Below are 14484 nucleotides of genomic sequence, written 5' to 3'. Positions count from 1 at the left end.
TTTTTTGTGTTGCCTCTACAGAGTAGTGGTGACATATAGGGATCACTTCTCCGTCGTCTGTCTGTCCGTGCAAAACACATGGGTGACTAGGAAAATTATAGGTATTGGTAATTTTTTCTTTGATTCTTTTTATTCTGTTTTACTTGTGTGTCTTCTTTTAAGCCATGTGAATTAGAATGTTATTTTGTAAACCCTGGTGATTTTTCAGACCATGGATGAGTGATGAAGTGGAAGTGGACAAGACTATCAGTTCTTCGAGAGTTCCAGTGCCTATATACTCGCAAGAAGGATATGGTAAATGGAATAGCTTAAAGTACATCTATGTGCTGGCAGATTTGTACAACAAGAAGTTGTTCCAGTGTGAGGAGAGATGCTTGACATAAGGGTAAACCTTGCTCTTTGATGCTATAGTAAATCATAATGAGGATAATGAATCATAAATAAAATCAAAATACAAGTTTGGTTGAAATCCGTGTGCAATTTGAGCCAAATGAATATAGAGGTGAATATCCTGTCGGACATTTTGGAGACTTGGGTTCCATTCCCTATCTATGTTTACTTACAAAATACAATTTTGTTATATTACTTTATGAATAAAGTATACATTTGAATAGCCATTGTCAGTTGTTGTTGTCTGACAGGCTATCTTTTTGGTATGTTGGTGGTTCTGTAACTTTTGTGTGTTGCCTCTACAGAGTAGTGGTAACATATAGGGATCACTTCTCCGTCGTCTTTCTGTCCGTGCAAAACACATGGGTGACTAGGAAAATAATAGGTATTGTACATTTTCTTTGATTCTTTTTATTCTGTTTTACTTGTGTGTCTTCTTTTAAGCCTTGTGAATTAGAATGTTATTTTGTTAACCTAACCCTGGTGATTTTTCAGACCATGGATGAGTGATGAAGTGGAAGTGGACAAGACTATCAGTTCTTCTAGAGTTCCAGTGCCTATATACTCGCAAGAAGGATATGGTATGGATAGGTATGTTGGTGGTTCTGTAACTTTTTGTGTTGCCTTTACAGAGTAGTGGTGACATATAGGGATCACTTCTCCGTCGTCTGTCCGTGCAAAACACATTGGTGACTAGGAAAATAATAGGTATTGGTACATTTTCTATGATTCTTTTTATTTTTTTTTAATTGTGTGTCTTCTTTTAAGCCTTGTGTGACTAAAAATGAATGAAATGATCAAAGGAAAAGTCATGTAAGTACTTCTGTACTGTTTGTCCGGAATACTCAAAAACTACTGGTGCAATTTCATCTAAACTTTACAAGAAAGATCAGTTACAAGTCTAGTTGTTCATCTTGTCAACATTTTTGGGTTCAATTATATCTATCAAAGAAATGGCCCTTCAATGATTTAGATTTTTAAATTGACTATACAAAGTAATTGACTATACAAAGTATAAAGAGAGCTGTCCTTCTCGCCCCGGAGTCCGCATTAAAGTTTTGGTGCATTAAAATATTTTTTGATGGATGAAACTCATGGTTGCTTGTGAGCTGGTATCTCCCTAACTATTGAAAGGAATGGAATGAAACTTAATATACATTTTCACTGTGATTTTTAACATGATTGACACGGGTCCCATAACTCTGATTTACTTATTTACATATTTATGCCCCTTTTTATACTCAATGAAACATCCTTGTGACAACTCTATCGAATAGTCGAGCATTGCTGTCCTCCAACAGCTCTTGATAAACTTAGAAAATTTAATTAAAAATTGTTATATTTGTTTAAGTACTTGTAATATTTTTGTTATTATAAATGATATCTGCTCTAGACTTAGGATAATTGTTCTTTGTCATTACTCACATCATGCATGACAAGTTCCATCAGGGATTTTTTCCAGGTTTTTGGGAACATGACCCATACTCATGACATTGGGAATTTCAGCGTTGTTTTGTAAAAAATTGGGAAAAAATGCATGACTGAAATTTTGCAGTGTTTAAATGAATGCAAACAATCCATGTCGCATCTCCAAACATTTTAGCACTATTACAGTGAAGAAGCCCTTATTTTTAAAGATGTTAGAATTCTTTATTCAATATTTTTATTTTGTAACTTTCAATTTGGAATATTTTTTTGTAGATTGGGAAAGTAATATACTATTTTCAATTGGGAATATGACCCATTATTTTCTCCCTCACTACGTTCGTCCGAAAGTAAAACAATTATTTGCTATACTTGACAAGGAAAAACAAAGACAGTATCGAGTAAGAAGGCGGTTTGCTACTTTTTATTTCTTAAAAGTCGACGATATTTTCTCATAGCAATACATGAATAATAACGTATTTTATCATGTAATAAAGACAATATATATCTCCAAAGACAAATATTCAATCAACATAATTATACAGATAATTGAGCCATTGGACAGTTTTGTTACAAGATAAAGCAACAATCTCACTTATTTAGACAAATTAACTGAACAAACGTAATGTTACTTGTACAGTAGCAAACCTCGAATGACTATTTAGCCGCGAAATACGCACGAGAAAAACGAGCACTATTCATACCAAATACTTTTAAATACCACAAAGCAAAAACTAGAAAGTACCGAAAACAATATTTATTATTTTCTCCCTCACTACGTTCGTCCGAAAATAAAACAATTATTTGCTATACTTGACAAGGAAAAACAAAGACAGTATCGAGTAAGAAGGCGGTTTGCTACTTTTCGAATGCAAAGATGAGAAAACTACAAGCCTAGACTTTTAGTAACGGAAAGTTGATTCTCAAGACTGTAATGAATATAACCGTCGGCAGAAGAAGGAGATTTCCAACGACCGTGCTTATTAACTAATCTAGCATCTAAGTTCGCGTCGCTGTTTGCCGCAGCAGACGCTCCGCCGCTACGCAAACTATGTAAGCCGAAATTCGAACCGTCTTCCCCAATTTTATTTAAAGCCTCTATAAGAATTTCACGTGCTCTAGTATACGACAGAGGTGAACCGGTATCGCAAAGAACGTATTTATCTTTACTTTTTAGAAAGCGGACCTTTGCCCCGGACAAAACATTAGCACACTGCCTTTTTTGGTCAGAGGTTTGACCATCAATATAATGCTTTAGACTTTCTTCATTTTTGTGCTTTGTTAATTTGCATATTTGCTTGGTATCTACACCACTCTGGTACAGAACTGTTATGGCTGTTGCACGAACAGAATGGTTTGTATAAATTTGTGAAAGACCAGCACTTGTTGAAATTGACTTCATTACTTCAGCAAGTTTGTTTTTACCTATAACTTGTTCAGTGAACCAGTATGGACTTTCTATAAATTTAGGACTTAGTATTGGCCGTTGAAATAAGGCCTCATTTCTAGGATTTAATTTGGAAATATAAAAGTTGTACACCTTAACAATACTGAGATGACAATTATTGACCTCTAACCCATATGCCCTTACATCACTATAGTCCCATGCTTTGGAACTACTGCCCCCTTGCCAATTTTTGGTTTTCTCGGTAGTTGCCATAACTAGATACTCATAACCAAGGTCATCGGTTTTAACTTGGAAGGTATTCCTGGTCATATCCCTAAACCCTTCCCTCCCACGTCTGGCAAACAAGTAGCATAATAAAAACCAAAAACAGTGGAACAAAATTTCAGGGGATTCTTGGTATTTAGCAAGATAGCTTGAAAGTTTAAAAAGGTCACCTTCTGCAATAGCCGGATAGTGGGCGGGCTTTTCATTTCTGGCATTTATATAAGTTTTGCACATATTATCTATCATTTTATTTGCTAAAATAAATTCTTTATCAACTAAAATATTGAAGTTTCTGTTGAATGGTGGGGAAGTCAGAGCTCGGTGGATTCCTGCTCTTATTCCACGTAGGCTGCCTGGAGCAAACTTTTTACCGTCCTTTGTTTTAATTTCAGCGTAAAATTTTCTTAGTGTTTTACCAAGATCTTCAGGTGTAATATTGTGAAAATCTAAAATCATGTTTCTCTTCCTGATGTAATCTGAAAAAAATATGCTTTTGTTATATATTTATAAATGAAATATTTGCACAGTAAAATTTTATATTACACTGCAGTGAAACATATTTTCCATTTTTTCAATGGTTTCTTGAAGGACTTTCTTCTAAATTCAGCCAATAAACAAAATTAAAAAGGAAGTCTTTCAAATTGTAATGTCAAAAAGGGATAAATGAATATGATAAACAGAAAATTAAATTTTTTCTATAAATACAGGATTTATTTTCATCATGTGCTATGAAAATTATCATATATCACTCATGGCTGTAAATATTCATTTCACACCACATATGAAAATAAATCCTGTATTTATAGAAAATACTTGAACATCCTCTATTTGTCACATATTAAATATTAATAATGTTTATTTTATATTTATATTTTAAAAAAAAAGATACTGAAAAATATTAATGTAATAAAATATGCATTTTCATTTTCCGTATTGTCACTGTATGGATTTATTTTTCACTGTATTGAAATGTATTTTCCGTATTGTCACTGTTCAAAGTTATTTTTCAATGTACCGGTACTTCTTAATATATATAGCCTGTACATAAAATTTCAAATGGAAATCTTTCAAATTATAATGTCAGGAAAATAAAAAAAAGCTATAATGTACAGTAAATTCAAGAGTTTGCTTTAAATATGAAACTATTTTGGTATGAAAATGCTCATATTTCATTTAAAAATGTTAATTTTTAAAAAATACAGCTGTATATATGTCTTATATACTCAATATTAAAAGTTTTCAATTGTGGACTAACATTCTTAAACTTTTCTGTTACTTTAATTGAAAATTTCTATAGTATAATTCTTTGTCAAGGTATTCTTTTTCATTTTAATACCTGTCAATTTCTTGAATGCCCATCTTTCAGATTGCTCTGTGTTAGCACACTTTGCCTCTATATCTAGCCTGTCAAGCTCTTCATCATCCAAATCAGAGGAGTTGTCTTTTTTACTATTTACATTGTCATCTTTACTATTTACATTGTCATCAGACCAATTATCTGTGAAAGTTTATAAGATGCATATATATTGAAAATTTATAACAGACTTAATGTAGGAATAGCTATTTAGTGACATGGTTTGTGATTTCACTGTTATTTAAGAGACAAGTGTTGAATCCCGGCTTGGACTCTTATATTATATTAGTTCTTGCTAACCTTAGAAACTGGAATAAATAGGGTTAAACAAAAATTTGTGCTTTATTATTACGGTTGCCAAGCATGTCAAATTAAGAAAGAAACAAAGTCACAGGCTTGTAAATACTTAAAAGATACAGTACATATATTATTCCAATTACTTTATTGTTAGCTGGTTATTTACTGTGTTTGTTTGTATTGTTTTTTTTCTTTAAGTTTATTGTTGTTACTATTATATACAAATCAAGTTTTAGTTTCTTTAAAGTCTTTATTCGATCTTTAATCTCTTTATTATTTTTGTGATTCACATGTCATTTAACATGACTCTTGATTGGAAATAAAAGTTATTCTATTCTATTCAATTGTTTTAGTTTAATTTACTATTACATACCAAAAGCATCATTTAAGATTTCTTGCAGCACATTTGGTTCTATTTCCTCTAAAAACAGCTCAGTTGCAGTAGGGGTCGATGTGACTGCAAAAATAAGATTATATAAAAAGTATGTGTACAAATCAAAACAAGTATCAGTGTAATAGATTTCATGTATAATTACTCAATGAAGTAAACATCACGAAAGAAAACGAGGGCATACGGAAAGTACCGAAAATGCACGTTGCGTTGTTTACTTATTTTGCTGTCCAGATTGCAATATTTCAACGTTTCACATGAATAGAATCAACAAATAATTTATACGAATGCATATATTAAATACATGAAAAATGTTAACCTAACGGAAAAGAAATTATTGATAAAATACTTAAATATCTACCTGGTTGGATCAGTCGCTCCGGCGTCTGTGGGCGGAACAGTTGATGACGAAATGCCCTCAAAACCTCTCCAGTATGTTTTGATTTGATAACATATTGGGGACAAGGCCATTCATTAATTTTGTCGATGATACAAAATTTCTCTGCCTCAGACCGCGCTGCGAAATTACATGTATCGCCAACTTTTGGCAAGTAGGTCAAATCGGCGTCCATTTTTGTTTTTGTTTACAGGGCCCTGTATAATTTTTTGCGCATAGGTAAAACCGGGCTATAACAAGTGCGCGTGCCCTTGTTAACACACGGTTTTGACCCCGTTAACGCATGGGCAAAAAAGGCGAAAATAGCCGATTTTATGCTATAATAAAGAAAATACACACTGTAGATACATTGGCTGGTAACGATTCAAGAGAATGACACTTACACCACTCTGTAAACTTTACAAAATATTGATCATACTTTTTGTTTGTGTTCTTGGATTTTGAGGATCGCACTATGTCCGGTAACTGGTGAACGGCTGCACATAAACAAGGATTACAGGCAAAGTCCAATACATCACTCCAAACCCCGTTGCGAGGAAACTGCAACAATAACAATTATTAATATAGACATATGCAAAAACTTAATAATAATGGGTTGATATTACACATTTTCACTGTCTTATATTAAAACAATCTAATAATAAACAATCAAAGATTGTTCCTCCCTGGTCACTGGAGCAGGGGCTTCATAAAAAACTTCAACAAAAACACATTCGATAATCAAGGATTATCCTTCCCTGGTCACTGGAGCAGGGGCTTCGAACATTTAATAACGTAAAATGTATTATAAATGTAGTATTTACACTGTACACTCGTATATCCTTACAAATAATCAAGTCACTGTATAAGTAATAAGTCACTATCTTCTTACAATAAAGTCACTATAAAATCACAATCTCCTTACAATAAAATCGCGTGAAAAACAAACAAGTTAATATCGTCACACGATATTAATAGTTCTTAACTCTAATTCCTTATTTTCTAAATCTTATTAATAATTTTAAAATCATATTAATAACTCAAGAAAAACGAATTTTTAATGCGAGAACGTTTCCATTAAAAGGCGAAATAGCAAAAACACTATGTTTGCATGATCCTGGAATGAATCAAAGCACTGAAAGTACTGAAGTATACATTGCTTGATAATATAATCCATTTTTGACATCAAAGCCATGTTGATTTTAACCTACTGACCTCGAAAACAATAGGGATCATCTTCTGACCAATATCAATGTCCCTAACAAGTGATTCACATGCACCAAGGCTTTTTTCTTCAAAAGTTATTTATGAGTCAAGGGAGATGTAATGTTCCATCTGTGTATTGCTAGGACAAGCTGATAGATGAGCAATAAAGAAATCATTTTTTGAAACACCCGTTAAATGGACTGCAATATAGAATATTGAAACAGTCATATTGAGTTTCCAGTGATGCTATCTGATAAAATACATGATCTGGTTTGAACTCTATACAAAGTCAATTAATTGAATCATCCTACAAGACTTAATTACCAAATTACAGTATATCTATATACTGTACTTTGATGCATTAATAAATATATTCTGGTGTGTTGTATTAATCTCTACACATTAATTTTCAAATGCATTACTTTATCGTTAATTAATAATAATGAAATCTATAATCACAACAATTCAAATGTACTGTAATATTTTCATTATTCAATAATTGTTACATATAGTCTTCATGAACAACCTTTCCAAGAAATCCATTTATATTGGACAGCAAGTTAACAAGGGTTTTTCCATAATCAGGTTGTGTTACCAACTTCTTAACTTTAGATGAACCATTGAGCTAAAACATTTTTTTTTCTATTTTTTGACTACTGTGACATACTTCTGATTTTCAACCAAGGTGATCCATGTTCAAACTCGAGCAACACCTGTCACACACATTCTTACGATGTTGTTTGACATTTGGGACAAAGTGTGACCAGTAGAGTGTTAGCAAACTAAATGACCAGCAGATTGTTAACAACTGTAATGTCAGCATCGGATACACGTGGTTGAAACCTAACTGATAAATGTAAATGGTTCGGCCGTGGGTATCCGACGATGCTAAATGTGGACAGACCAGAGTTGACATAAGATGGATGGCCGACATTCAACAATCTAAAACCTCACCTAGCCTGGGATTCAGGCGTTGATAGCTTTTGCTTATTCATAACATTTTTTTGTTCATAACATATGCGCTTAATATTCCGTATTCGTTCGTCGTTTGATAGTGTCGATTTTGCCAAACAGAAAAATAACAAAAAATCGACAGACTGGAAACCAGGCTAACCTCACCCTGAGCTAGCCAACCTATAAGTTTCACCACTGACTTTTTCATACTGTACTTATTACAAAAAATAACTGACATTTTACAAAGGTAATAAATTCTATGTCATAGTTATTCATTTAAACGATTGGAAATATATTTAGCAGCATTTTTTTAAAAATATATCTAGTATTTTATTGCAAGTAAAATGTGTTGTTTGTTTATTTATTTTTTCTATGTTTTTGACGCTAGGCAGTATCATTGCCGATAAACAATTTCATACAATGTTTATTACAAAAATATTACTGATATTTTACATTTCTTACACATAAATTATAATGTTATAATCATTCATTTAGACGGTAAAAATTTTATTTAATAGTTCTATTTTTGAAATGCCCATTTCATCGCAATAAAATGTGTTGTTTTTTTATTATTTTTGGGCTTTTCCATTATTTTTGACGCTAGACCGATACGTAGCCGAAAAACACTTTCATGCTGTATTTATAAAAATATAAACATCACTGACATTTTACATTGGTAACAAAAGAAAGTAATAGTTATTCATTTAAAAAGGTTGGAAAAAAATAGCGGCTCTTGTTTTAACTACGACTATTTTAATGCCCGTAAAAATGTGTTTTCCGGCTTTTCCATGTTTTTTTGACGCTAGACTGTAACTTTGCCGAAAAACACTTTCATATCGCATTTAATACAGAATAGAATCATTCTCTAATTTACACTGGTTGCAAAAGAAAGTAAATTTTAATCATTTAAAGGGTAGAAAAAAGTAGTTTAAACTTATTTTGTTGGAATTATACCAATTGTGTATATCATCGATTTAAAACTGATATTATTGAACCCATTTCATCAAATAACCGACAAAAACCAATTTCATCAAATAACCATCAAAAATGGTTTATATTGCTGAATTAATATTTCTTTGTATTTTAAGTGTTTTTCGGTATTTTTTTGGTGTTTTTCGGCAATTAATATAAGCAGATAAAAATAACATAATGTATTTATTTCTTAATGCTTACACTGATTTACAGTTTCAAATGATTATTTCTTCTCGTTGAATCTTGCCACATATGCCTATATTTAGCTCCATACGTCAATATCCCAAGTTCGACGAATTGTAATGGGTCGAACGGTCGAGCGGCCGAATCTTTATTTTTACCCGTACTGAATCAGGCAATCTTCGCTGAATTTCGAAACATATTTCTTTTCAAAAATCTAAGGCATACAAAAGTGAAAGGAAAATCATGTGTAAAAAAGGTATTCAAAAGAATAGCTTACGTAATTTTTATTTTTCGAAGTCACGATAAATTGCCAGTTTTAAAAAAAAAAAAAAAAAAAAAAACATTTTCCGGTATACGCTGGTAAATTTTGTGACGGTGCTCCATACTTATTTTGTAAAACATTTTAGGGCAATTTTATTGCATAAATGTAAATCGGGAATTTTATTTGATTTAATATCTATCTGAGATGTTTCGTCCCATTTATATAATACACCGATATACACTTTTAGAACTAGCAGACGACAGGCTATTCTTATCATTGCGTATCTCACTGTATAAATCGCATGTAAAATGGTCTGACATATGGTAGGTTTAACAGTTAATTTAAATACTTTGGAGTCAAAAGATGTATTGAAGTTAACATTGTGATGAAGCTAAGATCCAAAGCTTTCTATTGGTGTAATACATTTTAAAATCGGACATTTAATCACAACACAACTAGCGGTTTTTAAAAAAGCTTATTTTGTATTGTTTTTAGCATAAGCGCTGACGACTTTACTATATTTACGATGTATTCATTCATGCTAGCAAGCGCATGCGTATATGCGAAGTTTAACGCGTAGGTATAAACTACGATTTTATCAATGAACTGTTATTTTTTGTTTTCTTTAAAGGAATGTAGAGTCTATTATTTCATGAAAATGAACGATTTGGAAATTTCAAAGCATTTAAACAACTTTGCAAAACACTATTATAATGATGTGTAGTCGGAATGTAACGCTACTGCAGAATGAAGAACTAGTTTCTATAGCGGTTTTTATCCGGGAGTGGATGTTGTTCGGTAATGCATTAAACCTGTATCTTTTCTGAGATATAGCTTATAACTCTGTATACATTGCAAGCAATGTATACAAAAACTGACTAGGTTTACAATACTCTATGAAATCTGTCACAAAGTTTTGAAACTCTCTGGTATGTATATTGACAAGTAACGGCCAGAAAATTGCAGACTCCCACTTCGGAACTATTAAAGTTCCCTCTGCTTTACAAACAAACATATGCTGTAAAACTCTAGGAACTAAATTTACTGGAGGAACAACCCAATTATTTTGATTTCCCCAGTTATAAGCAAATGCATCAACCCAGACGTACCAGGACACCAGAATTTTGAATAAAAAACGTTCAATTTATTGTTTACATTGTTTGCGAACCAGTCGACTGTGAGGGACCCCATTTAGCATTAAGAAACTTAAAAATATGTTCCGATACGCCCCAGTCGTCCCAATCAAAAATCTTACTCGCGTCGTCTGCTTCAAAATTCTAGGAACCCAGGCGATTTTCTAACAGAATACTGCGCTGAACACATAAATCGAAAATTTTTCTAGCAATAGTTTGCAAAGGACCCCTTTGTACTACCCTGATTAACTATTCTTATAACGTTTTGGTTATCAGAGTATATTTTCACGAACCTATTATATAACTGATCAGAAAAACGTTTCGATTGCAAATTCTAAAGCTTTCATTTCCCTCCAAGTTGAACTCATAATACGATCATCCACTTTAAACATAATAATGAGCAACTTGATTGGTGGAACCTAGTAAAATACATGCTCCTGCAAAATCACTAGCGTCTACAAAAAGAATACGCTCTGGAATCCTGTAAATAGGCATTACTGATCTAAATGTTAAATTTGACAAATTATTGAGCCAAATTTCAATTCATTAACAGAATCTTGATCAAGATATATACGACTATCCCACGTTAATCTGTTTACAATTGGTACATGTAGATGTCTGGTCATGATATTACAAATATTACCAAAACTAAAGGACATTGAAATAATATTTCCTACTACTTTTGCTAAAAACGTGCAGTAATAATAGTGTCAGATTTGACGCAGTTAATCAATAACTGTTTCAATTTATCAAAATTTCCTAGAGGGTATCTCAACGGTACCTTTATACATGTTCCAAATAAACCCTAGCCATTCTATAATCAAAGTAGGTGACCAAATACTTTTCTCCTCATTTTACAAGAAGACCTGCCTTGTGTAAATCTGAACAAACCCGCTCGCTAACCCACTGACAGACTTCTGGAGAATCAGTACCCCACCCGTCGTCTAAATAGACTATGATTTTAATCCCTAGGGTTCTCCAATACTTAACAAGCGGCCTTAATAATTTAGTAAAAATATAAGGCCCCGAACTTAAACCAAATGGTAGAACAGTGTAGACATAATATTTGCGACAACCGTTAACTTCCCACGAAAAACCTAAGAATTTGTGAAAGTATTCATTAATACTAACGTGATGATAACCCGAGCGTAAATCAAATTTGAACATGAGATTGCCTTTTTTACAAAAATGTAATGCTTCTTTGCAACCCTCGAATTTAACTTTAAAATCATGTACGAATAAATTTACATGCCTGAGATCTAAAATTAATCTTTCTTTGCCGGTTGAGTTAACAGACACGGTTAACGGATTTACACAGTATGGCGCATAGTGCGTTTCTTTAATGCATTTCTTAACCAAAAGTTCTGAGATAGCTTGACTCACGAATTTAGAGTGTTTTAAAGCTGACGCGTTATTTTTAAGAAAAACGGGAGAAGGTTCTGTATCAAAAGGTATCTTATAGCCATTAATTATAATATCTTCAATAAAACAATTAACTTTTATCTCATTAACCCAGAAATCTACCTTATTTCTTAGACTAACATGTGGATGTAACACGTTTTGTTCACAAGAGTTATCAACATGTTTTGTACAAAAATACTCAACTGTATTACTTATCCGGCTCACTTCCGGCTGTACTTGATGACCTTGGGTGACCTTCGTAGCCTGAGAACCGGGGAGGAACTGTGCTCCTCTGGACGTAAGGGCAGGCTTTGGCGTAATGTCCTCCGAGGTGACAGATGAAACAAGACCCGAGCGGGAATCGCTGCTGCTGGCTCGAACCTCCGACATAACCCCTTGGCATAACTGTCGCATTTCCTGGCGTAAACCAACGAAAGGACTGCTGCTTATAAGTAGGCGGTTGAAAAGGCTGCTCAGATGAGAACTGCCGCTGCTGTCTCGACCCTGACTGGGCGTATGGAGAATACCTACGCGCCTGGGTAGCACGTGTGATGGCCCCGCGCAGTTTAGTAGCATCATCATCGTTATCGGCCAGTGGACTGGCGTCATACTCTTTAACAGTAAGCCAACCATGCTTATCGGCTATCTTTAGCAACTTGTTACGATGCTGAATGTCTTTAATGTCTTGTTTGACCAGTTCTTGAATAGAATCGAAGCTACGTAGATTGCAGAAATTGTCAATGTTTTGCAAAGTGTCTATTCTATCAACGTTAAAATCAAACTGAATTTGCAAACCTTCACTTTTGAACTTGAATTTATCGGCCGGCGATTTCTTTGCTTGTGTCCCAATTCTAGCTTCAATTTGGTCCAAAATGATATCACACTGTCTGTCTAAAGCCCTCTCTAAAGTTGTATTAAACAATGAAATTTGTTCCGAATTGGACAAATCAATACTTCTGCCTGGCCTCGTGGGCGATTTTTCAATGTCATCCATCATTAATTAACTGAACAAACGTAATGTTACTTGTACAGTAGCAAACCTCGAATGACTATTTAGCCGCGAAATACGCACGAGAAAAACGAGCACTATTCATACCAAATACTTTTTAAATACCACAAAGCAAAAACTAGAAAGTACCGAAAACAATATTTAATAACGGCTGTAAAATAAGCAAAACAAATCCCTGTAAATCATTACTATAGCATCCTTATTTCAAGAGTAAAACAAAATAATCGGTAAAAAACATTAACCATCTTAAAATAAAATGCTGACGATCATCCTTGATCAATGCTATGTTTTGACAGCTGTGCAATACCGGATAAACAATGTACCACCGAGTCTACTAATAATCAAATGGCCCCTCGCTAATTTGAATTAATTCCATTGCACAGCGTGATATACCGTACTTCTAGATTTTATTGGTTAATTTACATTTACACAAAAATAATGACAATAATCCATCCAAAAACTTTCTTTAACCCATTCAGTTTCACACTGTATATATAGGCGATCAATATAAACACCTTTTCTGACCGTTGTAGGTAGCTTCATAAAAAGTGTTTCAAGCCTTACATGATTTCCCTGAACATGCCTTTCAACGCCGTCAAATTAAAACACAAATTTCAATTTAATTATTAATATAAATGACACAGGAAGACTGATATTGTAAAAATAAAATATTGGCGAGGTATTTTCCATTTTCAGAAAATGGGGTTACTATAAAAAGATTTTTGGAAAAAACTGTATAGTACGCCGCCGACCTCTAAAACTACCTTTCACATGGAATTAAATATGTTTTCAGAATATGGATGGTTGTGTAACAGTGGTGAAGTGTTTGTTGATCGAGACTATCAATTATTCATCTGTGCTGATTGATTCGTACATTTGGAAGTTGTTTCAGTGTGGAGAGTGATGGACACGGTGTATTGTACGGTAAACCTTGCTCTTTGATTTCATTGGTAAATCTATTTTAGCTAGTCTACAACTAGGTAAAGCTAGTCTATAACTAGGTAAAGCTGGAACGTCGCCATATGACCTATACAGTGTCGGAACGTCGTCATATGACCTATGCTGTGCTACAACGTCGCCATATGACCTATACTGTGTCGGTGTGACGTAAAGCCCTTTCAAACAAACAAACACAACCTGCCCTTGTCTGTCCGTTTTGGGAAATATCTTTTCTGCCAATAAAGCAGGGGAGATGCCATATGACTTAAGAACCAACAAAACAAATGTGATTTGTTTAGTTAAAAAGACTTTGTTCAACAAATATGATTGGAATGTTGTTTTGTTAACCCCAGTGAAATTTCAGTTAATCTTAAGACCAAGGAGGCAGAATTGCAAGAATGGCATGAAACATGGTGATGATGGATGGACGTGTGGATCGTTAAAGCCCAAGAGTGACAGAGTATTGGAGTACTTGACGTGCATTGTGAAAGTTGATTGAGACTATCAATTCTTCGAGAGT

The 14484-nt window shown here is 33.5% G+C and overlaps 2 protein-coding genes across 2 annotated transcripts; both read right to left on the bottom strand.

The window, feature by feature from the left end:
- Window positions 1–3004: 3004 nt before the first annotated feature.
- Window positions 3005–6244, bottom strand: LOC132726114 (uncharacterized; the record flags this gene model as incomplete). The annotated part of the gene is given in 4 exon segments (XM_060711389.1): window positions 3005–3963; window positions 4824–4985; window positions 5512–5595; window positions 5891–6244. Coding segments are annotated over 4 exon segments (1416 nt in total), but the record flags the coding sequence as incomplete, so codon positions are not given.
- On the bottom strand, window positions 6239–12649 carry LOC132726106 (uncharacterized). Its single transcript, XM_060711377.1, has 2 exons — window positions 12221–12649; window positions 6239–6466 (listed from the first exon to the last, which is right to left on the bottom strand). Exons 1-2 carry the CDS (start codon window positions 12647–12649, stop codon window positions 6239–6241), a joined length of 657 nt encoding a protein of 218 aa, XP_060567360.1.
- Between the last annotated feature and the right edge of the window lie 1835 nt (window positions 12650–14484).

Source organism: Ruditapes philippinarum, unplaced genomic scaffold (assembly GCF_026571515.1).
Source record: "Ruditapes philippinarum isolate M1 unplaced genomic scaffold, ASM2657151v2 ctg6831_1_1_1_1, whole genome shotgun sequence".
Classification (NCBI taxonomy): Eukaryota; Metazoa; Mollusca; class Bivalvia; order Venerida; family Veneridae; genus Ruditapes; species Ruditapes philippinarum.
This window is presented reverse-complemented; position numbering and strand designations above follow the sequence as displayed.

Coding starts and splice junctions, on each gene's coding strand:
- LOC132726106 (XM_060711377.1), bottom strand. CDS start 12,649: ATGGTTGGCTTACTGTTAAAGAGTATGACGCCAGTCCACTGGCCGATA. Junction 6,467..12,220: donor TGAGCCGGATAAGTAATACA/GTTGAGTATTTT, acceptor TTATTGTTGCAG/TTTCCTCGCAACGGGGTTTG.